At 43.7% G+C, this 25,638-nt stretch overlaps 2 protein-coding genes and 1 long non-coding RNA gene across 3 annotated transcripts in view; 2 read left to right on the top strand and 1 right to left on the bottom strand.

Annotated features, from left to right (window-relative positions):
* Positions 1-10,511, top strand: part of KCNAB1 (potassium voltage-gated channel subfamily A regulatory beta subunit 1) — a 211,630-nt gene extending 201,119 nt beyond the window's left edge. Inside the window, exons 13-14 of the mRNA XM_054700987.1 lie at positions 4,334-4,422; positions 8,702-10,511. Of these exons, the coding sequence (XP_054556962.1) occupies positions 4,334-4,422; positions 8,702-8,791 (179 nt within the window). The 3' untranslated portion in view covers positions 8,792-10,511. The remainder of the gene's footprint in view (positions 1-4,333; positions 4,423-8,701) is intronic.
* Positions 10,512-11,306: 795 nt separating this feature from the next.
* Positions 11,307-24,627, bottom strand: SSR3 (signal sequence receptor subunit 3). The gene is made up of 5 exons (XM_037526240.2): positions 24,445-24,627; positions 23,034-23,160; positions 19,963-20,061; positions 16,180-16,311; positions 11,307-15,209 (listed from the first exon to the last, which is right to left on the bottom strand). The coding sequence occupies exons 1-5, from the start codon at positions 24,575-24,577 to the stop codon at positions 15,143-15,145; spliced, it is 558 nt and encodes a 185-aa protein (XP_037382137.1). The 5' UTR covers positions 24,578-24,627; the 3' UTR covers positions 11,307-15,142.
* Positions 24,628-24,885: 258 nt separating this feature from the next.
* The window catches only part of LOC129146785 (uncharacterized), a 40,592-nt gene continuing 39,839 nt past the window's right edge, over positions 24,886-25,638 (top strand). Inside the window, exon 1 of the long non-coding RNA XR_008553993.1 lies at positions 24,886-25,107. This is a non-coding gene — a long non-coding RNA (uncharacterized LOC129146785). The remainder of the gene's footprint in view (positions 25,108-25,638) is intronic.

Genomic DNA, 25,638 nt, shown 5'->3' with positions numbered 1-25,638 from the left:
CATATTAACAGCTTAAGTGAGTAATGGTGGACAGCAGGACTTCAGCAAAGACATCCACCATTCATGCCTATAGTTATTCAACAGACATTTAATAAGTACCTGCGATCTGCAGGTCCTGGGCTGTGTGCTGAGCATCCAACTGCAATTAACATAGCCTGATGGGCAAATCAAGAAAATAAACAGATATTTTTAATACAGAGTTGAGCACACAGAGTTGTGGAAGTGTGGAGGCTCCCAATGCAGCCTGAGATGGGGGGAAGGCCTTTAGGGGAAGACAGACCCCATGAAGTTCCCCATGAGGAACCTCAAATGATGGCAGAGGTTAGTGACACAAATGGAGCGAGGAGGCAAAGGGGTATCCCAGGTGTAGGGTAAGGAAAATGTCAGGCTTTTCTGCCCTCCCGCCATCAGGATAGGTGATGAATCCTTGCGGTCCTGAATGCATGCCTGATGGCGGGCACCTGGAGTAGGGTGTGGGCATATGTAGATGGGATTCACCTGGGCTGAGACTGGGCTTTTAAGGGCAGCGTCACGGGGACGCCAGCAGAAGCCAAAAGAGAAGCTGAGAAAGAAGCAGCAGAAGCCGAGAGAGAAGCAGAGAATGCTAGAGAGCCCAGATAGAGTGAAGACTTGCTGGGGGCTGGGAGGCCTGCCAGCCACCCGGCCCCCCAGCATCCCTGCCTACTGTATGCCTGGTGAACCCCAATAAAAGACCTGCAAAAACCACTGAGAGCTCCAGGACTCCTCCTTCACCCGGTCTGCTAGATCAAAAAACCTGCTCAGTGCCCTGTCCTGGCCCTTACACCAGGTCAAGGAGATGGCCTGAGCTAGGGACTTGATGGGGACTTGACATAATGTTTGGGGATGGAAAGGATTTACAAACAGGGCGGGGAGTGAGGAAAACTTAGCTGGTCAGCTTTTTACACCATTGGCCTCTGTGGCTATCACCTGCGGACTTGATCTTGTTAACATAGAGGTGCCGGGGCACGGGGCACGCATGCCTGACTATGGACACCTGAGCATGGGTGTGAGTGCGCATGTGCAAGTATGCACACCTGAGCCTAGAGGTCAGGGATATAAGGGCGGCATTACTCAGACAGCTACAGCAATGGCTATGAGAGCACGCCAGAGAAAAGAGCATTATAGAGATTTGGAGGGGGCACAAGCTGCTGTCTTCCCTGCTGGCTTGTTTCCCCTGCCAAGGCCTACCAAAATTCTCCTTCAAATTGCTAGAACTAACAGTGAACCTACTCGCCCTGGGATAGCTGCAAAAGAGATGGGGGGAAGGCAGGTCTTCGGGGTGAAAAATGATAGCTGCACCCTGGATAATGATTCCATCAGGTGCAACTAAAAGTGAGCCAGGCAAGTTGACAGGTCAGACTTGCATCTGGAGAAAGTGTTGCTGGATGTGAAAAAGCTGCTAAGGGCAAGGGATAAACCAGACAAGAGGCAGGAAAACCAACTGTGCAGGAGAGAGAGATAGGAGTCTGAATAACAGCAGGAGACATTGAGGTGGTAGGTGGCTGAGTTGAGGGTGGGGGAGGTGATTCCTGAAGGGCAGTCCCCGCATGCACACAAGGGTCTACTATCCAGCAGCAAAAGGAAATGATAAACATCTGACATAGCATGGGTGAACCCCACAAACATTATGCTAAGTCAAAAAAGTCAAACACAAAAGACTTATGATTCCATTTAGATTAAAAATCAAAAATGATATATACCTATAGGGTCCTCCCTGGCGGCCTAAGGGTTAAGTCTGAGCGCTATCACTACAATGACCTGAGTGGATAGCTGCAGTGGGCAGGAAGGGACACAGTGCAGGTTTTCTGATCCAGCAGACCAGGTAAAGGAGAGGGTCCTAGAGCCCTCAGTGGTTTTTCAGGCTTTTATTGGGATTTACCGGGTACATGGCAGGTAGGGATGCCGGGGGCGCCGGGAGGCTGGCAGGCCTCCCAGCCCCCAGAAGTCTTCACTCTTTCTGGGCTCTCCAGCTTTGTCTTGCATTCTCTCTGCTTCTCTGCTCTCCTGCTTCTGCTGGCGTCTCCATGACACCGCCCTTAAAAGCCCAGGTGCACTCACTTCAGGTGCCCACCATCAGGCATGCATGCAGGACCACAGGGTTCCCTCATCTATCCTAATGGCAGGAGGGCAGAAAAGCCTGATACTTTTACCTTGCCCTACAGATCCCCAGCCCGGGAGCTGACCCACCTATGGCGCAGCAGACCTCCCCTGCCTCGCCCGCTGCTCCCCTCAGCAGTGTATTTCAGTGGGCCCGCCTGTTCAGCTCCCTACTGTCTCAGTCCTCCCACCCCCGTACCTCTGGCCTACACCCCAGTTCTTCTATGCAAAATTTTTTTTAAAATACACCTATAGGGACACAAAGTAGGTCAGTGGATTCCTGGGGTTCGGGTAGGAATGGGATTAACAGTTTTTACATGAAGGATCTTACTGGAATGATGGGAATGTTCTAAAACTGATTTTAAGATGATTGCACACTTGATCATATATGAAAAATTATTGGATTGTACACCGAAAATGGGTACATGTTTTGGTACGTAAATATAAAGGCTTTTCTTGTTTTGTGGGTTTTTTTTTAAGATTTATTTATTTATACAAGCACTGGGTACAGTCAGAAGCGCGAGAGGGTGAGAGGATTCACCAGAGACAGCAGGGAACGAACAGGCAGACAGATGAAGTACACTGTGAAGGGGAGCAGCGGGCGGCAGGAGAGGTCTGCGCGCCATGTGGGACCCTCGCTGGTGCCCGGGGATCAAACTGGCGCTGCAGAGGCTGTGGGCAGTTTCACAGCCCAGCGCTCAACCGCTGAGCCACCGGGGGAGGCCCTTTTCTTGGTTTTTTTTTTTTAAGAAAGCATAGTCCCTGCATCAGCAACTTCAGCCTTACCTGAAAACTCATCAGAAATACAGATTCTCAAGTCCCACCCCAGGCCTCCTGAGTCTAAAACTGAGGGTAGCATCTAGTAATCTGTTTCCCAAACCCTCCAGCTGACCCTGATGTGTGCTAAAATTTGAGAACCACAGGATTAGAGAAATATTTAGGAGGGTTAATCATCTAGACTTGGCAATTAAAGGGAATTGGGGATCAGAAAAGGACAGCCCCTGAGGATAATGCCCTGGTGTCTCGATCAGAAGCCCTAGATGCTGATGAAGCCCCCAAATGGGATTGGGAACACCGTAGGCACAGGTTTAGTAGGAAGTAGCGAGACTTTTGCTGTGGCTGTGGGACACCTAGCAAGGGCATCCAAGAGACCGTTAATCTGTGGCCTGTAGGAACATCTAGCTGCAGGCCACTGTGCTACCTTAATGACAGGGAGGTTCCCGGGCATGTGGCTTCTGACAGGATCTGAGAAAGGAGGATCAGGTTGTCTAAACTACCCTTTCAGGAATTTAAGTTTAAAAAGGGAATTCAGGTGGGGCAGGAATTGGGCTGGTGTGAAGGGTCAAAGGTGTCTTACTTTAGAGAGCATGCTTTGTTGATAGAAAGAGGATAGTATGAAATGAAATGATAGTATGAAATGAGAGAGGGCGGCAAATGCTGACTCAAATCTAAGAAAGGCAAAGGGAGATGATGGATGCAGGGCAGTTTGACATTGGACTGAAACAGCACATACCATCCTCTGAAATGAGCGCTGTGGGTGTGTACTGGTGAGGAACTGGGGAATATCCCAAATTGATGGACTTAATTTTCTAAAGGGGGAAGGTCTCCTGCTGAGACCTGCTGAAAATGGGGTTTCAGGACAGTGCTTGCTAGTAAGTCAGAGGAAAGAGAGGTATGAGGGGGTTTGAAGGTCAGTAAGAAGATAAACAGATAATCAACACTGCGCAAAACCTGTGTGGGGAAGAAAGGCAGCCTGAGAGATTTGACAGGTAAACAAAGGACCCAAAACCAGATCCCCTGGGACTTTAGCTACCAGATGAGGGAAAATTGAGAGCATGAAAAAATACAGACTGTGGGCCAAGATGGAACAGGACTCCAGACATCTGCCAATGAGCAGTGTCAGATGTCGAAGGAGCAAGAATGTGCTCCTGGACGGGCACAGCTGGACTGGCTGCCCCAGAAGCTGGGGTCAGAACTCACAAAAAAGCACAGGAAGCAGCAACACACAATTCTAATGCACATTCTCCCAAATCCTCCCGTCGACAAGGGGTAAGCCTGAGATTTTTAGTTCTGAAATTCACTGTCTTATCAACCCCTCTCTGCCCTCCAGAGTTAATACATTTTGGTTGCCACGATGGTGGCTGCAGGTGGTAGTGATAAGTAAAACAATCATCAGCAATGTTTTGACATCCTGACCAGTGTTCTCTCTTCCCAGCTTGGTGCCTGAGGAACGAGGGTGTGAGCTCTGTGCTCCTGGGATCATCTACTCCTGAACAACTCATTGAAAACCTCGGTGCCATACAGGCAAGTAGCCAGCCCTTACCAGCAAATGCCAGGGAATGTTCCCAGGCAACATCCTGTCTCTCCCCACCTCTGTCCATCATGTCACAGCTGCCAAGTTACGTGAAAGCCCCTAATATAGGGGATGGGGTCCCTGTTCCAAATAGGGTTGGAAGGGAAGTAGGGACACAGAGCCACATGACTTCTACAGCACGTGGATCCGGGGTGTCCTCCTCATCTCAAAGTTCACCTCTCAGGACGGTTTGTTTCTGTGGATGGTGCATTCCCAGCTCCAGCGTTATACCTGCTGGGTGGTTTCCAGGGCCTGACCATGCGAGCCTGCTTAGTTGCCTGCTAGCAATGTAACAGCCATAGGACGTGTATTTCCACAAATATTTATTGCCGACCAACAGTGTGCCTCCACAGCACTTAGGATCACATAGTATGACTGTCCCCCCTAGACAATAAGCTCCCTGAGGTCAGACACCTGTCTGTCTAGCTTCTCCACCAATTTTCCAGCTCCCAACTGATTATATGGCCTTTAGTCAATACTCAAGAGATATCTGTTGAATACATGAAAGTTTGTTGTGTCTTGAGAAAAATAGGCTCTTTTTTGGGCTTCCAGAATCACATCTCTCTGGCCGTAAATTTGGGGTACCTACCCCCACTCCTTCCCGTGCTGGGGTGGTCTGAGACCTAAAGCAGTAGATGGAGCCTGCAGTTATACTCCAGGGGGCCTGCAGGGGGCAGTAGGAGGAGGGAAGTGGGAGATGGTCCTGGGAGTTTTAGCTAAGAAGGGCGAGAGCGGCAGCTGTTGTGGCCATTTCCTCCTCCTCCCCAAAAGGCAACACCTCGTTCTCGGGTGGGCCCCACTCAGCACTGCCAAGGGTCCCAGAAAGGAGCACATCCGCTACCCTTGCCAGAGCCACCTCCTGCTGAAACAGTAACATTTTCCTCTTACAGGGGAACAGAAATACCTGCCTATTCTCCCCTGCCCTCCCGTGCCATCCCCAAAACATGCTCTTAGCCAGTTACCTCCCCCAAAAGAAGATAGAGGGAGGTGGGGAAAATTCATTAAACTTAAAATATTAGAAGTCCCTTTTATAGAATAGCCCAAAACATGCTGGGGGCGGGGGGGGGGAGGTGAATGGTAAAGCTCCTTCCCCACATCACTTGTCTTGGGCTCCACAGCAGATAAGCACTTGTCTTAGGCTCCACTGTCTCCGCCTCCTGCTCCAAAGCCCCCCAGCCCATGTGGCCTCTGTCCCTGTAGTGGGTACACAGAGAGTCAGAGGGATAGGGAAGAGCTTGTACACCAAACCCAATGCAACAACCTCACCTCCACTAATATTAAGTACTAATTCTGTATCTGCATTATTCCGGGCAGAGAAGGTAGAGAGATAAGAACAAGACCCTGACCTCAAGGCAGGACTGGGGGAAAAGTGAATTAAGAAATTTATCCCTTAATTAGCTCAGCTGACTTTAGGAGTCATGGGAAACAAGATATTCCAACCTAGTGGGACAGGTACGTATCACAGATAAAACAATCTGAATTGCTGAGAAGGGTTATTAAGTCAGTCAAGATGGTGCTATAATGAAGGCTAATTGAGAAATAGGCGGGCCTCCTTTACGTGACGTCCTTGGCAGAAGCCCCGACTGTAACAGGTGTATTGTGAACCTGGGAGAGGACACAGCCTATGAAAGCCAGGAGAGAGCATTCCAGACATAGGAGAGTAGGGCACAGACCTGAGCTGGGAAGGAAAGGCTTTTTCCGGGAACTGCCAGTCTAAGGCTAACATGTCCATATGCCCTGACCAAGAGGACAGCGGGCGCCCTCAGTAGAGAGGCAGGCAGGGAAAAGACCCCCAGGATGCTAGAGGAGTGTGAGTTCTGGTCTACACAGATCAATCCTTTGGAGGGCTTAGGGAGAGGGGACATAGTGCTAGTTTAAAGTTTAAAGGCAGCTTTTTTTTTTTTTAAGATTTATTTATTTATACAAGAACTGGGGTACAGGCCAGATGCACAGGAGGGTGAGAGGATTCACCAGAGACAGAGCAGAAAGCAGAACAGGCAGACTGACGAAATAAACTGCTGAGGGGAGCAGCGAGCAAAACAGGAGAGATCTGCTGCGCCATGTGGGATTCTCGCTGGTCCAGATGGGGGGGGATCAAACCTGCGCGGACAGCTTCACAATGTGGTGCTCAACTGCCTGCGCCACCAGGGAGGCCCTGTTTAAAGACAGCTGACAGCTGGGAGTGCAGAATGAAGCAGGGGAGGGCCAGGTCTGCAGGTCCCAGGTGTGTAGCCTGCTGGTGGCCATGTGGGTGGAGAGGTGGCTTGCCTAGGTTTGGGAAAGAGAAGCAGCACTACTTGTTAATGGCTTGGTAAGGACAGAGGAACTGTGGGTTCTTACCGGGCTAACCCAGTGATCATCACTGCCACCTCGGGGAGCTACCACTCCCTAGGAATGCTGAGAGGGGTAACTCTGGGCTACAGGAGGATTCCAGGTAGCTGAAAGATAAAATTCTGAGAAAATGTCTTCCGAAGTACTTTGTGCATAGCAAGACTCTGACCGGTAGCAGAACAGGGCATCAAGCTTAAAGGCAAGAGAAAAGGGCCATTACCCAAGTAGGAAGGTGTAACCCTGGGGGCTTACCAGCCCTCCCTTATGTACCGTCCCTCAGCTCCCATCACTGAATACTCCACCCAAGGCATGCTGTTACTAGGGCCCCAGGGTGGCTGGGTTCCCAGCAGTGGAGGGATTGGCTGCAAAAGGACGGAAAGTATAAGTGCCAGCAGCTGTAAGGAAAGAACATTTCTAGCGGCTCAGGAAGGCAGCTGCCTCAGGGTCTGGGATATGCCTGAAATGTGCATAAACCAGAGGGGGCCAGAATCCCAGGGTCAGGGGAGAAATTATACTGCAGCTGGGGCACCAACTGCTGCACAGCTGTCCTCTCTCTTTGCACCCCCAAAGTGGGAAGAAGTGCCTCCCTTCCCCCACCAGCCTGAAACCTTTAGTATTTTATTCAAGTACTTTTTTGGTTTCACTTTTTAATGGCATTAATCTGAGATTTATCTCAGTGTAATGAAGGATTTTTTTTTCCTCACATGGCTAACCCATTGTATTTTAGACACAAAACTTCCCGTTTCTAGCTTGGGGCTCACTGTTGCAATCTCATTTTAAATAACACACTAGTTTAGATCTTCAGACTCCAGAGCTGGTGAGACTTCCAACACCCCCGCAGGCCTCGGATAGGAAACTGTTAACCAGAACCGGATTCTCAGGTCAAGGAGCTCCACTGTTCTGCCAAACCCTAAAGGCTTCTGAAGATGACACTTGAGTGGAGACAAGTCACCCTGGCCAACATGACTGCGGCAGAGGAAGGGCGAGGCCAAACCCTCAGAACTGGTCATGACCGTTCCAGTTTCCACACAGGGTCAGACTATTTCTGCCACAAAGTCTGCCTTTGTCCTGTGTCTCATGATGCAATGTGTGCCCTTGGCCCACCTCTCACGGGAAGTGCTAGCCCTGGATGAGCTCATCCTTCTGCAGAGGTGCAGGGGTGAGAGGATTCACCAGAGAGAGTAGGGAACAGAACTGGCAGTCGACTAAAGTACACTGCTGGGAGAGAAGCAGCAGGTGAGTCAGGAGAGGCCTGCTGTGCCATGCGGGTTGCTCCCTGGCCAGCTGGGGATGGAACTCGTGCTGCAGAGGCTGCAGACAGCTTCACAGGCTGCGTCTTAACCCCTTGTGCCACCAGGGAGGCCCTCATGAGTCTTCTTTTATACGTTATGCCTGCTTTTATCCAGGCAACCAGTAATTAAGAGCAACTACTATGGGCAAGCACTTTTGCACACTGGAGATACAGGTCAATAAAACAAGGCCCCTAACCTCAAGGAGCTCAGTCTAGTAAGGAGCTTACATTCTAGCCGTGCTTTATGTGTTATACAAGTCTACACAACTCTGTAATATTTTTTAAAAGATTTATTTATTTATACAAGCACTGGGTACAGTCAGAAGCACGGGAGGGTGAGAGAATTCACCAGAGCCAGAGCAGGGAACAGAACAGACAGACTGATGAAATACACTACTGAGGGGAGCAGCAGGCATGGCAGGAAAGGTCTAACGTGCCATGTGGGATCCTCGCCGGGGATTGAACCGGCGCTGCAGAGGCTGCAGGCAGCTTCGCAGCCCAGCACTCAACCACTGCGCCACCAGGGCAGGCCCAACTCTGTGTAATATTGAAGCAAAGAATAAATGATCAAGTCCTAACTGCCTCTCTTGTCCTTTTCTTGCTCTCAGGTTCTCCCAAAGATGACATCACATGTGGTAAATGAGATTGATAACATATTGCGCAACAAGCCCTACAGCAAAAAGGACTACAGATCCTAAGGCAGTGCATGAGCCCTGGAGCTGCATGGTAAAAATAGTGGTATTACAGGCACAGAATGGTGTCACTAGCCAGTCCTTTGAATCACTTAGCAGCCTGCTGCTCAACCTCTAGTGTCCCTGGATTCTGAGGTGTCTGCTGTCGCTACCACTGTGCATCTGAATTATGAGCACATCTGGAAACTCACAACCAGGAAAATCCATTCTATTTTCTTATCTTGGACTGGAGTCACCTGTTCTTGCATTGCTCTGTACACCTCATGCTTATGCATTGGAGAGTATATAGGGGTGAAGATGCATTACCTTCAGTCATTTAGTAATTTAATGAAGGCTGTGAGATATTTTTTCAAGTGAACAAGATCCACAGGTACAATGTGGTCTGAACCAGAAAGAGCACGCCATCTTAACGCAGAAGTCTTGCTTGGAGAATAAGCAGAAAAAATTTATTTTTTTCTATTCTCACATTCACGTTAGCAAGAGTTGTTTCATTTACTTAACAAACCAAAATTCCTAAGTTTTTGCTTTAAAATTTTCACTGTAGCTTGGCCCCAAGTATGGCCCTATATAGCAATTTATCCAAGGTATCTACTAGAATTCTAATGCTGCTATGTCCATTTATATGAAGAGATGGTAAAAAGATGAACATCCCAACCTTTAGTAGAGATATTAAGGTTAATTTATGAAGGGGAGGATTACACTGCTATGGAAACTGCTTGGAATAAAATGTACCTGCAATGAAATGTTCATTTTTGACTACATTTTACTAAAACCTGCTTAATACTTTTGACTGCTTGTGCTTGTAGACATAGCTTCTGCAAGTTTAAATATTTGAGCTTTTAAAAATAAATATACATATGCTCAGTTTTCTAAGTCAACCTGTAAAATACCCAGAAAGGCAAATGTTTGCTCTTTAATTAGCACTGGGATTTTACAATATAATGCCTGGTATTTCTGAGGAGTTATTAACATGAAAGTGAATCATGGGCTTTGTGAAAAAATGCTGTCACTACCCAATATATGCTGGGTGAATTAACTAGCCCTATGAAAAGCAAATGTTACAGAACATCCTGATTTATAATCACACTATGTACACTAACCTATATGCATGAAAGCTCTCTGCATGGATTAAAGGGGCCTAGCCTTGTTACATTCAGAAGCCATCTAGTCCTGCCAATCTTGGCTAACCCCCAGATGAATATTCCACTTAAAAAAAAAAAAAATGCTGAGAATATACTGTGTGTACCTGTAAGATGGGAGAAAATGTTGGTTTTTCTTTTGGGGGTGTGGGGAGGGAGGAGGCTGGTCCTATGTTCCTATTCAGACACCAGAGCATGTACAAAAATTTAATTTTTTGACCAGCAGATCCCTTATTTAGAAATCACTTTGAGACTTACAGAAGAAATATACTATCTGCTTAAAATATTCTTTTCTGCCATCATTTCCAGGTGTGTATTTCATGGTTAAGTTCTAAATCTTAAAATGTTAATGTGAAATAGTAACAACTTTTCTTTGATTACTACTACCTGTATTTTAATAAGAGGAAAGTGGGAGTTTAACCAAGAGTATGAATGATAGAAATGGATCATTTTTCAGTTGTTCATTGTGTATTCAATCAACCCAGTGAACTACTGTGTAGAAATGAGCTGATGTTGTCTAATGAGAACTGTAATTTATTTATTTGCTTAGAGTAATAAAAGCATTTTGTGCATTTAATCTCACAAGTTTTATCTGCTCTTTCATTATGTGTGTGTATCCAGCTACATAAAATAGCCAATAAGTACATAAGTAATTATCTATGCAGGTAAGATGCACTGAATGGTGCCTAACAGAAACAATGATGATTAGAAGATTTAAGTACAAATTTTTTTCTCTTACTAATGAAGACAATGATCAGCTGTTAGATATATTTTACTAGGTTTTAGAAATACTTTTGTATTATAACTAAGATTATCCTTAAAGAATCTGCAAATTAAAACCAATTACAAACATTATTGCTTAGCTGTGGGAATGAGGTTTTTTGTTTTTTTTTTTTTAAAGATTATTTATGTATACAAGAACAGGGGTACAAGCCAGAAGTGTGGGAGCGGAGAGGATTCACCAGAGACTCGTGCTGGATTCATCAAACTCGTGCTGCATAGGCTGCGGATAGCTTCATAGTGTGGTGCTTAACCCCTTGTGCCACCAGGGAGGCCCCTGAGACATCTTCTTGATGACCTTAGGCACATTCTTGATTAAGATGTGCAGGAAGTTCTTAAAACAGGAAGCCAGATGTAGGACTGGGTTAGCATTTCCCTGGCCAAGATTTCAGTGAATGGATGACTCTTTCCAGGTTACCTTTTGGAATGGTATCTTTGCCAAGGAATTCTTTCCAGAAAAAAAAAATGAGTGCATGGAAAGGTTTCTTTAGGCTAGAACTGTGAAATTTATTTCTTATCTAGTTATTTACCTTGGCAGATGATTTGTATATATTAAAAAAAAAAACCCTCTAGGCCTCCCTGGTGGCCCAAGGGTTTAAGACGCAGTCTATGAAATTGTCCACAGTCACTGCAGCACGAGTTTAATCCCCAGCCGGCCAGGGAGCTACCCACATAGCGCAGCAGATCTCTCCTGCTGCGCCCGCTGCTCCCCTCAGCAGTGTATTTCATCGGTGGTCTGCCTGTTCTGTTCCCCGCTTTGGCTTGGGGAATTCTCTCACCCTCCCATACTTCTTTCTGACCGTACTCAGTGCTTGTATAAATAAATAAATCTTAAAAAATAAATAAATCTTAAAAAAAAAAAGACATTCCCTGGACCTGAGACATCTTCTAAGTAACCCTCCTTGACAAATATAGAAACCAGGTCTGAAGAGCTGATGGAACTGGACCAAATTCAACTGCCTATTAATGACAGAACCAGGCCTATATCCAAGTATTTTGTGTTCCAGTTCAGTGATTTTTTTTTTTTTTTTAGCTTTAAGAGTTCATGCAGTAATTGTGTGAATTTTTAAGTTAACAAAAGTTTTGGTATGAATCCAAATTCAGGATGAATTAAGGTGAGGGAAAGGTCAGAAGAGATGCAGTGACAATCCATGAGAAGTTAGTGTCTAACCAGCTCTAAGAAAATCTAAACCAACCACCCAAAAGATCCTCCTAAACTTCAATTTACATCCTTCTGAGGCGTGCAAGGAGGTGGGAGATAGCCCCTCACAGCCCTTCCCAACAGGTTCATCTGTAGATTGGTTTTCTCTAAACAAGTCTATTTTTCCTTCCTTCCTGGCTTTAGAAGCAGCAGTGACTGGCATTCGTATTGCAAACACAAGCCTGGATGGGCAGGATGGCGCAGCAGCTCAGCATTCTGCTCTGTAATAGAACTGCGCTGTGCCCGTCACTGCCACACAAACATGTAATCAGATAACTTCAGAAATGCACTTTTACATGTGTGAGAAATTAAAGCCATGGTAATGTGAAATGAAGTAACAAAGACTTATTCACATGGTTCTCATAAAGAAGTCTAGAGCAAATACAGTTTTTTAAAGAACAAAGTTTAATAATGCTTATTAAGCAAGACTGTTCACAAGAGCTTTGGGTATGAATCCAACCTCCTTATTTCAGTTAACTTCAAATCTTGTTTCAAATCATATACCAAATAGGACAAGTAGTAAAATTTTACTGGCTAAGAATAATTTCAACCCAAGATTTCTACTACATTGTAAATGAGGAAGCTAAAAATAGGGAAATGAAAAATGTTCCAACACTTCAAGCCTCTTCTTATCACAAGGAGTACAACAAAGAAACTTTATCACTTTGAATCCCAATCACAGAACCCCTTTTATTTTACTGTTGTTGGACATGGAGTCTCTTTAAGATGGAAATCTTACAGCAGGTTTTTGCTACCTAAACCAAATTCTGCATGTCATAATTCTCTATGCCACATGGCCATTTCAGATGGGGAAAAGGGTCAATTGCCGAGTATAATTCCCAAGAGGATAAGCACAGTAAATCCTTAATGAAAACTGTGGAACTGTCAGTACACATGCCTTATATGTTTATGTCTAGAAATTTATCTAAGAGTGCAGAAAATCTGAAGCCATCATCAGGATTGTAAACAAAAAGTGCTCTAGGAAAAATTCAGGATCAAAGGCAAATTTTGCCTCTTTGCTTTTCTACAAATTATGTAGCTTATTAATTCAGGAGACTTTCTACTAAGAATATTAAGTAGATGTCCCTGTTTCACACCCCAACTCAGGCAAACCATATTACAAGAAGCATGGTGGCATTTCTCCCCATCTATCCAGCAATGCCATCTAGTGGTAATTTTTTACCTCCAATTTATAGACTTGCCCCAGCTCTCTAAAAACAGATGACACCAGGGCCTCCCCGGTGGCGCAGCGGTTGAGCGCTGGGTTGCAAAGCTGCCGGCAACCTCTGCGGCACCGGTTCGATCCCCGGCTGCTCCCCGACCACCGAAGGAGGGTCCCACATGGCGCGCAGATCTCTCCTGCCGCCCGCTGCTCCCCTCAGCAGTGTACTTCGGTCTTTCTGCCTGCTCTGCTCCCTGCTCTGGCTCTGGTGAATTCTCTCACCCTCCCGCGCTTCTGACTGTACCCAGTGCATGTATAAACGAGGCGAACGAACAAACAAACAAATAAATAAAAAAACATGCCTCAAAAAAAAAAAAAAAAAGAAAAAAAAAAAAAAAAACAGATGACACCAGTGGTTTGTCAGACAAGTAAATGCATGTAGTACACTAACTCCATGTTGCCAAACTAGTGACCACTTATTCACCAACAGAAAAAAAAAAACCATGTTAAAACAATAATAATAAAAACAGACCTTTCATGGGTTATACTAACTACAGTGACTCTCTTCAGACTACCCATCAGTCCAAATTACCCAGTGAGGGCAAGTGGAGAGCTAGGCACCAAAGGAAAGGCCTGCAAACTTGTAAAAGCAGTGACCAGTCCTCAACTGAAGACAGTGCTGATCTGATCATTATGCAAGGGTACTCCCTCCTCCCCAAGTTCTTAGATGCGCTCTACCAAAAATCCAACAGCATGGAAGTGGAAGACAAACTCCTGACGAATACCTTTTAATAGTAATAAATTGAAAAGTGGAGAGTATTTGCAATATTTACCTTAAATTTAGAAATGGAACTATTAAAGTTAAATTAGGAATTAGGAATATGCCTATTTCCTCTGAGCTTCTTACTGTTTTTAGGAAAGTACTGGATGTGGTCAAAAGCTCACAAGAAAATAAAACCAGTATCACCTATGATTCCATAGTTTTTTAAGTGAGACAGGTAAAAGAGGAGCTTCACAAACTTTTTCAAATCACGGCACACACAGAAAATGACATCTGAACACTCAATGACTAAAAAAACAGGAGACTACTCTTAGATCCCCAAAGAATAGAGAGATTTAATTTTTTGTTTAGAGTTGACAGGGTTCTGTGGACCAAGAGGTCAAATTTAGGAATCTGTGGATTCCTAAATGGGAAATGTTGACAAAAATCACTGATTCCTTTGAATTCTAAGAATTCTGGACCTAAAAATCACTTTAGCCTTCTACATGTTAATAGACAGGAAAAAGGCTCTCCTGTTAACAAACATTCCTCCATGCTAACACCAGATCCTCATGGAGGAAATCAATGCATCTAGTCTCTTAACAGGTGAAATCAACACATTAGGGTCAAGCTGACCTCTCTGGCCAGACAGGGCCAAAGCTATATAGTGAACAGTGTGTGCTTTAACCCTCTAGGACAAATCTGGGCACTATTTTTAGGCTTCTGCCAAGGCTGCCTTTCTTCTTCGGGGGGGGAGGAAAAACTTTTCCACAAGTTTCACTTTCCCAAGTTGGATAAAGCATGTTTTTTTAACTTTGTTATTTCAAATCACAAATTCAGTCCTGCAAATATGAGGCTTCTGTTCTATCTCCCTCGGGGACAGAACTCATTCTAATACTTATAAGGCTCAAAAGAAGTTGTAATGTTGTAGCTGGAACAGAGAGAACCAGTTATTAACTTCTTGCAACTATAATAAATAATAACAGCTCCGTCTAGGTTACCCTGACCTCTGACAGATGAAGGAAACAAGTTATTTTCTTCTCTTATGATTATAGCACATCGCAAGACACTCTGCCTTTTAATAAATGTTCTGGTACTCTGAGTTTCCCATTCAATTCATTTAATTTCAACAATCTGCCAAAAAGAGCCAACAAACACATATTGAATTACATTTTCCTGGGTTTTTTTTAAACCCTCAAATTCCAGACTATAAAAACATCTTGTGAGTCTCCCACCCTGACCGACCACCCTGCTACTTTTACATATACCTCAGGCCACCCATAGATACAAAGCCAGGGAGTGAGGCTGAAATGGTCTACTTGGAGCCAGTAGACAGGAGGGCAATGAGGCCTGATGAAGCACTTATGGACAAAATGTAATTCCTGTAAGAATTTGTTAAGGAAAAACTAAGAACCCAAAACAAAAAGAACCCATCTCTTTGGAATATACTCTCTCCTTCCTGGCACTCTGATTAATGACAATGATGGACAATGCCACTGTCTACAAACATATTTTATGAGAGAAGACTATAAGGAATGAAAAACATTCACAGGAAATATATTCCAATTTTAAAAAGAAAACCCGTGAAACATAAACCTAGACCACAGGATCACAAAGAACACATCTGAATCTTGTTTATCTTCAAGAGCATTGATGAGAGGATCTGAGAAGGAAGAAGAGACTGTGTGCCTTGTTGCTGTCTCTTCCCCTCTTCACATGCCCTCAGCGGGAAAATAAAAGCATGGACATTTGGAAAGTCTGCAGCTACTCAGTCTAGGGACTGGGCTGCTCAGGACAAACCACTCCAGGAGTCCCAGAAGATACAAGTTAGAGAGTGTCTGATATTTTGTTGCATCATAATCTCCAAATGTTAAAAGTTTGGCTGCACATTCCTGGATAACATCTCTAATAAATTACCTTAACAAGAGAAGACTGATTCTTGTTTAATAGCTCAGTTAAGAGCAACCTGAAACATTATTAAGATATTATGAAATGTGCCTATTTAATTGCACTGGCTAGTCACTCAATCCCAAAACTCAAAATATCAGTAGACTCCAGGGCCTTTGCCAAGAGCTATAAAAGAAGGCAATTCATCCCCCTCCTTAGAACTAGAGGTAGATATACAGACTCATCTATGAGGAACTGCTTTGTAATACTTGTTACTTATCATGATGTCCTAATTTATAAATTTATCAAGACAAAAGCTCTTATTTTAAATGTCCAGAAATCTGTTCAAGGTCACAGTGCTATTTAATGGACTACAGTTTTTCTTTCCACTAAAATACTCAACAAATCAAAATGAACTACTGTTTCTAGATTTCTAATAAAGATAATCAACCTTTAAAAGGATACACTGTGGGGTTGAAGTTCTTCAGGATAAAAAAGGAAGCCACAATGACGAGAACCAGGAAGAGAGTGTTGTTATAGAAGATGGAAAATGTTGTCGCTTCATAATCAGCAACTTCGTTCTTCTTCCACAAGATCCTATGGGCACACACACAAACCAAGTTGATAAACAAACATGTTTTAAAAATGCAAATACTTCATGGCCCTAGTTCATTTTAAGATCTCCTTAAGTCTTCAAGACAGAATATAGTTTTAATATTAAATTTAGTCAGACCTGTTCCCTTTCTGCTACTGATGCTGTACTGATGCTAAAGAAAACAGTTGCTGGATATGCTCCTCTTTTCCCAAGTTAATAGAGCTTCAGAGGAAGAGTCTGACTAATACCAACTAGGCTGGTTTCCTCAGCAGCCCTAACAGGCATCTTTTCCAGGGCCTCACCTACAGCACATTGGATCCTCAGCTGGACAAAACTTCCTGGCAGTTAAACTTCCTGGCCATTTGCTGGCAGGAAATACAGACTATCAGGATTTTAGCCTTCAAAAATACAATCCAGAAATAAAAATTAGCTGTGGTGTGACAATAGTAAAATTCTGAGACTCTCTCTAACCATCTTTACATTAATTAAAGCAAAGGATCTGCTTTCTCATTAGAACGTCTTAACTTTTATAAAACCCATTTTTTTTTTGTTATGGTATTTTATATCATTAATTTAACTAATTATCAAACTTTACATTTACTTCTTCATGTAAGCAACAGGAAGTTCTAGGTATCTACGCATAAGGGAGACTTAACTTCTCTTGGTTAATTAACTTAGTGAAGCAGTTTTTAAAGTTAGGTTGTTACCTAACGGTGAGATATGAAATCAACTGAGTGAAACAAATGCTCAAGCATAATAACCGAGAGGTTGAGACCAGCATTTTTTAAAAAATTAAAAAGGGTGGGCCTCCCTGGTGGCGTTGGGGTTAAGCCTCAGTGCTGTCAAGCTATCATCAGCCACTGCAGCTTGAGTTCGATCCCCAGCCAGGGAGTTAACCCACACAGCGCAGCAGAGACCTCTCCTGTCTCACCCACTGCTCCCCTCAGCAGTGTATTTCAGTCAGTCTGCCTGTTCTCCCTACTCTGTCTCTGGTGAATCCTTTCACCCTCCACACCTCTGGTCTACAGCCCAGTTCTTCTATGCATAAATAAATAAATCTTTAAAATTACATAGGGAAGACTAGAAAAATATGAAGAGTATATCACACTAGGATAACTTGTTTTGTGAAACAACTGCAAGTTTATGTCTGAGTGTATCTGGTCAAAAGTTAAAATACAGTTGTTTTTTTTTCCTATTCTGAATCACTATCAAAACAGTTGAAAGCCACCTGCTTGTAGGTACTTTGTCCCCAAAAAAGACACCTCACCCCCCTGTAAACAGAATCCTAAGAACAGCACTATGGCTAATGTCATGGGTAACTAACATATTTCATTTAGCAATTGTTCTAATCCAAAGTCAACAAGCTTGGCTGTACCAGAGCTAAATGAAAGTGATCAGCATCATATCCTCTTAACTAATCTGTGATCTCTAACATACATGCTCTATTTCCTAGGTTTTAATAATGCCATCGATTTAATAATTCTTCGATTTACTTTGTTTCAGATGGAGCTTTGAGAGACGCATCTAGATAAAGAGGTGACAAGTTTTTAATCAAATCTCTTCAAAGCAACTTATCCTTTGAAAAGTTTTTAATCAAATCTCTTCCAAGCAACTTATCCTTTGAGGAAGAAAAATATTAGCTCTAGATGGGAGTCTTGGTCTTAGTTATGAGGTTCAATCAAGAGTACTGGTATTCAATGTGGATTTGTGAAATACTAAAAGCACATATTTCTACAGTTGACAATTTTACTTCTGACACTGCATTTAGCTTATCAATGAAATCTCCAAATCATCTTAAAGTATCTAGTACACCCAATGGCAGAAGTTTCACTTCCAATTCTAACTCTGACCCACTACTTAGGATCAAAAACCAAATCAGGCAAGTCTGCAGTGGGCAGAGAAGACCCATTTGCCATCTTTCAAATAATTAATCACCTGAAACCCATAAGACCTATAACAAACCTTTTTGAAATCTATGTAACAATGATATGTACTTCATACTAGAACCACCACACCAGTGAATGTTATAATAAAAAGGTTAAAAGTGTTTCAGATTCTCTAAGTTCTATCCCTATGCAAAAATTTGCAACCAGAACACTATGCAGTCAGCCCTCATTAAAGCTACTCTGAAAAAAGACCTTCATTGCCATAATTTAATACAGGGCCTTCAGCTTTACAAAGGATCCATAGGAGATAACCACTGAAATGATGTTTTGATGTCCTTCCAAAACCACCACAGAAGATGTTGTTCATTAAGTTGCTAAATGTCCCTTAAATAAGGATCCACTTGATGAAGTCCTTCCAAGATTCAGTGCCAGGAAAGTTTCCTTTCAGAAGGATTTACATGCTGCTTACATGCTGCTTCTCATCAGACAATGAAAGCTGTATGACCTCAGAGGCTTCCCTTTCACTTGGAAGCTCAGCCTAAGTTTAGTGCACAAATGACAAAACTAACTGAGGTCCTTGGTCATCTACCTTCTCTTCCTTTTTAAATGGATTGTGATCTTTTAAAATTATATTAGTTGTGTTATATGCACTTAAATATTGCAAATCCCCACAAAGTTTCTGTTCCATTCCACAGAACAGCTTGTAAATATCAAAACTTAAGATCTATGAGGGCCTCCCCGGTGGCGCAGCGGTTGGGCGCTGGGTTGCGAGGCTGCCGGCGGCCTCTGCGGCGCCGGTTCGATCCCCGGCTGCTCCCCGGCCACCGGAGGAGGGTCCCGCATGGCGCGCAGGCCTCTCCTGCCGCCCGCTGCTCCCCTCAGCGGTGTGCTTCGGTCCTTCTGCCTGCTCTGCTCCCCGCTCTGGCTCTGGTGGGTTCTCTCGCCCTCCCGCGCTTCTGACTGTACCCAGTGCATGTATAAACAAAAAAAAACAAACAAATGAATAGATAAATAAATAAAACATGCCTCTATTTAAAAAAAAAAAAAAAAAAAAAAAAAACCTTAAGATCTATGAAAACAGCACAATTCATGACTCTATTAAACCATCTGGCAACTTGTAAGCATGAGCTTATTCAATCATTCAGAGAATTCTACTCCTCAGATGTTAGACTATTAAGCCTTCCAGTACCAGTCAGCAGGAAAAAAGGGAGGTGGAAGTCAATAGGAGACAAACCCAGTTCTTTTCTCTTCCCCAGTCAAGGTAGATAACCAAGAACTGGATGTTCCTCTGGAAGCTCAGCAACAGAAACACCATCACCTGGAAATGCTAGAACGCCACACAATGTAAACATTGCAGACTCAGAAGGGTCAGGTGAGTCACTCAAGGACAAAGTCAGCTCTGAGCAAAGCTCTCCAGACTCCTAGTTCCAGCAGAGCAGTTAGAGCACAAGCACTAAGGTCACAGTGCTTCTCACCAAAGCTGATCTACAGTTCAGGCAAGTTACCTAAGTTTTCTGTACTTCAGTTTCCTTGGGTGTAAAATGGAGGTAACAGTCCCTATATCTTAGGGCTCTTTACAGGAATAAACTATACAGCACAAAGAAAAATATCTGCTGATAACAAAACTCAAAAGCAGTTATTAATCTTCTCATCACTACATCTTCTGTAATAACAATGCAATACCCATACCCTCTAAGCAGGAATCAAAAATTATTTCCCACTAAGCATTCCCTTTGTGATTACCAGAAACACTTTAAGGGATCAAACCTTTCATCTTTTTCTTTCCGAGACATCTTTCTATTATCAGCTTCAGAAAGTTTTCTCGTCACTTCTTTGGAAACAGCATCCTCCCTCTTCTGTGCTACTCTGGAAGGAAAAGAAAAAATAGTTTCCACATGCTCCACAAGTGAGCATCACACTCTCTCAGAAACACTCTGTACTCATATTTTGTGCTGGCAATTGTATAATACTTTACATTTCAAGAAAAGAAGCTGGACAGAAAGTCCCAAGTTTATTACACTGTACTAGCCAAAGAGAGGTCGTGCAAGAAACTTCCAAGATGTGGTTTATTAGTTATGTGTTTTGATTTCTGTTTAAGGAAGAATTTTTTGAAATTTAATAGGGAAATAAAAGTCAAATGCTATTGCCACAGTTCAGCTATGAATCAATTTAACTCCATTTAGTTTTAACCTATGATTTAACTGCTCAACAAATAAATTGGATGAGACATTAACAAATGACATGATTTTAATTTCAGTAAATAATAGGAGAGAAAACTAGGCTTAAAAAAAAACAAAGGGGAGTTACCAGCCTTAGTATCTTAATATTTTTTAACTCCACTCCAAGGAACAATTTCACTAAAAAGAGGTAATGCCACATGGTCAGGGATTCATTTACCACTTTCAGTTAAATAAACCACTGGTTTGAGGAATGCGCCAAAATATGGGATCAGGGCCTCCCTGGTGGCACAAGGGGTTAAGACACAACCTATGAAGCTATCCGCAGCCACTGCAGCATGAGTTTGATTCCCGGCCAGGGAGCTACCCACATGGCACAGCAGACCTCTCCTGACTTGCCCGCTGCTCCCCTCAGCAGTATATTTCAGTCCTTCTGCCTGTTCTGTTCCCAACTCTGTCTCTGGTGAATCCTCTTGCCCCCATACCCCAGTTCTTGTATGCATAAATAAATCTTAAAAAATAAAAATAATATGGGATCAGCTAGAAAAAGACTTCACTTTTTTTCCCCAAGAAGTCAGATCAGAATCTTCAGTAATGATTAAAAACTTAAATGTATACTCATCAAAGAATCTACAAGGTGAATTTTATCAGATAGGATTTCTGTGAAAGAATGGACTAAATTTAAACTGTGATGAAACACAAAGACACCCCAAAATTGACATTTCCATTCAACATAGTCCATTTTTCAATACATAGGAGAAACGGATTAATCATATAGAAGTTAAAAAAAGACAAGAAAATTGTGACAATGTCCTACACAGTCCCACTACATAAACATTTCAGGCAAACTTGAGATGTATTAAAAGCAACAGGACATAAAGCATGGAAATAGAAATCTGTTCACTACCGTGCTATATTCAGTTCTGGTCGGTATATTCAGGGAAAATGGAGAAATCTAGTGGATCTTGAAAAGAAAAGTCTGAGATCATTCAGGAAAATAGCTTTCAACCTTACTTCGATCGCATTAGCTCCTGGGATACAAAGTAAGCAGTGATGCTCAACCTAAGTGCCTGTGGGTGCAGAGATATGGGAGAAACCAATGTAGCCCTCTCTGGTCTCTGTACAACAAATCCCTATTAACTGAGATGATCTCAACAGGTTTCCGTCCCTGTCACCAAAAAGATACTAACATAGGGACAAAAAAGTTAGGACTTCTCTAGAAAAGATCACTAAGTCTCAAAATTACAAACAAGTAGGAATGGAAAGGGGACAATTCTAAATGAGGAAGGGCACAATTCATGTTCAAAGGACGACATGAAGACTCTCAGAAGAGAAAGCCCAGTCCAGAAAGGTGAAGTCAGACTGGTAGGAGGATGACATGCATTCCTGGGACCTGGAAGAATTTGGTTTTAATACACTTAAAAAAGAGAAATGTATGATGAGTTATTAGAAAAATAACATAATGAAATGATGGTGTAAGGATGAATACATTTTCTTCATCCCATAAACAAGAATAATACCTGTATCTCACATAGATATATGGATTACATAGAGTATCATGCTTTATACAGCACATACCACAGAGCGCCCTAAATGTATGTGTTTAAGAGACTGAATAGTGAGTGCTCTAAGGATTCAAGCAAACAAGTGTCCAAACCAGAGAGAGAACTATGGAAATAAAAGACAAGCATGCGGGTACCTCTCAGATTTAGCAAAATTCCAACTGTCTTTAAGAAAGAACATCCAGGGCCTCCCCAGTGCCGCAGCGGTTGAGCTTTCGGCTGCGAGGCTGCCCGCAGCCTCTGCAGAGCCAGTTCGATCCCCGGCTGCCGGGCGAGGGTCCCACATGGCGCGCAGACCTCTCCTGCCGCCCACTGCTCCCCTCAGCAGTGTGCTTCGCCAGTTTGCCTGTTCTGCTCCCTGTTCTGGCTCTGGTGAATTCTCTTGCCCTCCCGCGCTTCTGACTATACCCGGTGCTTGTATAAATAAATAAATTAAAAAAACAACACAACAACAACCAGAAAGTCTTACTGGGGAGCAGAGAAATGCACTGCTATCCTGAATCAAGGATGAATGTGAAATCAAAATGAACCTGAAAACAGTCCAAAGGCACCTTTTCCAATTAAACAATTCCCATTTTCTTCGCAAAAGAACATGTCATTCAAAATAATGTTACCCCATTTTTGATTTATTTTATAATCTGTGTGATAATTTTCACATACTCACAAGAAAAAGATGTAATTAGCATTAAAAATTTCATTTAAAAATTAGCATTAAAAATTAAAACAACTCTTCTTTCACATTCAAAAATAGTACATGAAGAGCCAAAACAATTTGTCCCAGAAAGAATCCCTTTTTCTACTGAAATGCTATGAATTTACTTTTCTATAAACTTTATGATTAAGACTGGTATTTAAATATTCTAACTCCACCCTCAAAATCTACTTCCATTAGCAGTATCAGAATCATTGCCTCTGCTTCAATTCATAATTTCCTCATATTGTTAATGTGCCTTCCCAAAATATGTAAATATATATACACACACACAAAGACATCTCACATTAGTGCTTACTGAAACCAAGATACACAAATGATCTTTAAGAGATCTACTAGATAGAAATGCAACATTTAACATGTTTTCAACTTGAGAAATATACTTACTTGTGCTTGAGAACAAATTTCACATTTTTGTAGGCAAATGCTACCAAGTAAGTGCTTACAAGGGTCATCACACTGTACAGAACAGCAGACTGAATAAGATCCATATGCCATATTCGCCAATATAACCCTGGAAAAAAAAGGTGGGGGAGGGGAGTGGTGCTGGGTTAAAAAGGAATAAGACATTACTACCCATTTACAAACGTCGGCTGAATTAATTGTAGTTAAGCCTGGTATTTTAGTCCGCCTAGGTAATACAATAGTGTACATGAGGATCTTCACAAGTTGAGATACCCCAAAAAAAGTTACAATCTCAAAGCTTTCCCACTTCAGAAGACTTGTAAAGCATAACCTTCCTGTTACTAGTAGAAATGAAATTTCTGCTTCTTCTAAAATGAAAACAAACTCTGGCTTGACAAAATCACAATTCGACCTCAAATTCCATTCATCAGAGGACTATTAGACGGAATACAAGTCATTCCAAAATGCACATGCCGTCCCAAGCCTTAATTCAGAGCTGACGTGGCAGTTGTATGAAAGCAAGGCTGCTTGGTGCGGCCCCGCAGCCAGGGGATTCACACCAACCTGCACGCGGGTGTATAGGCCAAAGAGAAAACAAAGCCGGATTTAAAACACCCTGCAACAGTGTGATAGACAAGAGATGTAGATTCGGGAACCCTGAACTCTAAAAACAACCCTGGCCAACTCGCAAATGTTTTGTATCCAAATGAGAGTTCTAAAAGTGCCCTAATAGGGTGATAAAAAACTGTTTTAAACAGCAGATCACTGGTCCTGGGCAGCTGTCCAGCCTCCTCCATCAAATTATTAAAAGGCTGCACATCAGCCGGAGGCGATCGACTCTAAAGCTAGGGTTAAGGGCCTCCCTGGTGGCACAAGGGGTTAAGCACAGCACTATGAAACTGTCCGCAGCCTCTGCAGCACGAGTTCGATCCCCGGCTGGCCAGGGAGCTACCCCCACGGCACAGCAGACCTCTCCTAGCTCTTCCGCTGCTCCCCTCAGCAGTGTATTTCGTCAGTCTGCCTGTTCTGTTCCCTGCTCTCTCTGGTGAATCCTTTCACCCCCTGCACCTCGGGCCTGTACCCCGGCTCTTTTAATATGCATTAAAAAAAATCTTTTTAAATAAAGAGGGAAAAAGGAACCCGTCTCTCCTGTAATTCATTCGTTTTTCCGAAGTGCGGGCATAGGCTTAAGATGCCAGTTGTGGGGGAAACAGCCGCAGCATTATCTCCAAAGCATTAGCCCCGCAAGGGCCTAACCGGGTGATCGCACAAACACAGCCTCCGGGACGCCTCGCCGGACCCCAGCCCGGCCCCGCCACGTCCCGCCCGCGCCTCCCCAGGCCCAGCCGGCGCCTCCCCGCCCCCTCCCCACCAGCCCGTTCCCGGCGCTCACAGATCGGGATGGCCGACACGATGAAGGCGTTCCCGAAGAAGAGCGCGGTGGATTTGGCCGAAAGGTTGCGGCTGAAATCCTGTAAAAGCAGGTCCTCTTCGGACTGCTGCTTGGAGCCGCCTTTGGGCGCCATGGCAGAGCCGCGAGCAGAGGCCGACGCTCAACCCCGGCGCGGCCGACGTCCCCGCGCGCCCCCTGCAGCCGCCGTACCCGCCAGCGCCCCGTCAGCGTCGCGCGGAGGCGGGACCAGCGCGGGCGAGCTTCCCCGGGATTGGCCAGCCTGGCGCCGCTGCCTACAACAGCCGGCGTGATTGGACGAGCGCACTGCACTTCCGGATTCCGGGCCAGCCGCGTGGCGACTCGTCTTCCGAGGGGAGGCGGGAATGTGTTTTTTTTTTATTTTGATGAACAAAACTTTATTGACACTTCAGTTCCCAGCCGCTGATAGGTCGGCGCTTTCCAGGAATTTGGAATTCGAAAATGAGCCGTTTTCGTGCTCCACGTTCTACTTTCATTTCACGAGCGTTTTACTAGTTTCCTGTGTGCGCACCGCGCCGGGCGCCGAAGCGGTGAGGGGAAGGCGGTGCTGCTACCTCGACAATGCTCGCTCCCTTTTCCTGCTACAGACATTACATAGCGACTTGACATATCCGCTAGAATCCTGTGAGTTGCACATGGTTATCCCCATGGTACAGGTAATGTGGTCTCCAAGCGTGATCTCTATTCTACAAAATAACTGTCTGCCTTTGTACAAAGTAGGAGGCACTTTTGCTTTTAAGGAAATCATGATCTCATCGATGAAGATAGTATTTAAAATATATATTAATATTATGTCAGATATAGTGATAGTGTGTTATTTTGTCATATTTTGACAGTATGTGACATATATTTGCAAATTACGAATGCCTCAATACTTTTATTGCAACCAAGTTTTCAGAGAAGGGTGGTCTCCTAAATCATGTTAAGTAAAACTAAGTAAAGATAGCATATTGGCGAGACAGGCCGCCTCTGAAGCTCAGCGAATTGAATATGGGTAGTATACCCACTAGATGCCATTTTTGAACTCATCAAATTATCTATCGCTTTCTTCAAAAAATATACTTGAACAGGGCCTCACTGGTGGTGCAAGGGGTTAAGCACAGCACTATGAAGCAATCTGCAGCCTCTGCAGCATGAGTTTCATCCCAGGCTGGC

Source organism: Talpa occidentalis, unplaced genomic scaffold (genome assembly GCF_014898055.3).
Source record: "Talpa occidentalis isolate TD23 unplaced genomic scaffold, MPIMG_talOcc4v2.1 talOcc4.4, whole genome shotgun sequence".
In the NCBI taxonomy this organism is placed as follows: domain Eukaryota; kingdom Metazoa; phylum Chordata; class Mammalia; order Eulipotyphla; family Talpidae; genus Talpa; species Talpa occidentalis.
This window is presented reverse-complemented; position numbering and strand designations above follow the sequence as displayed.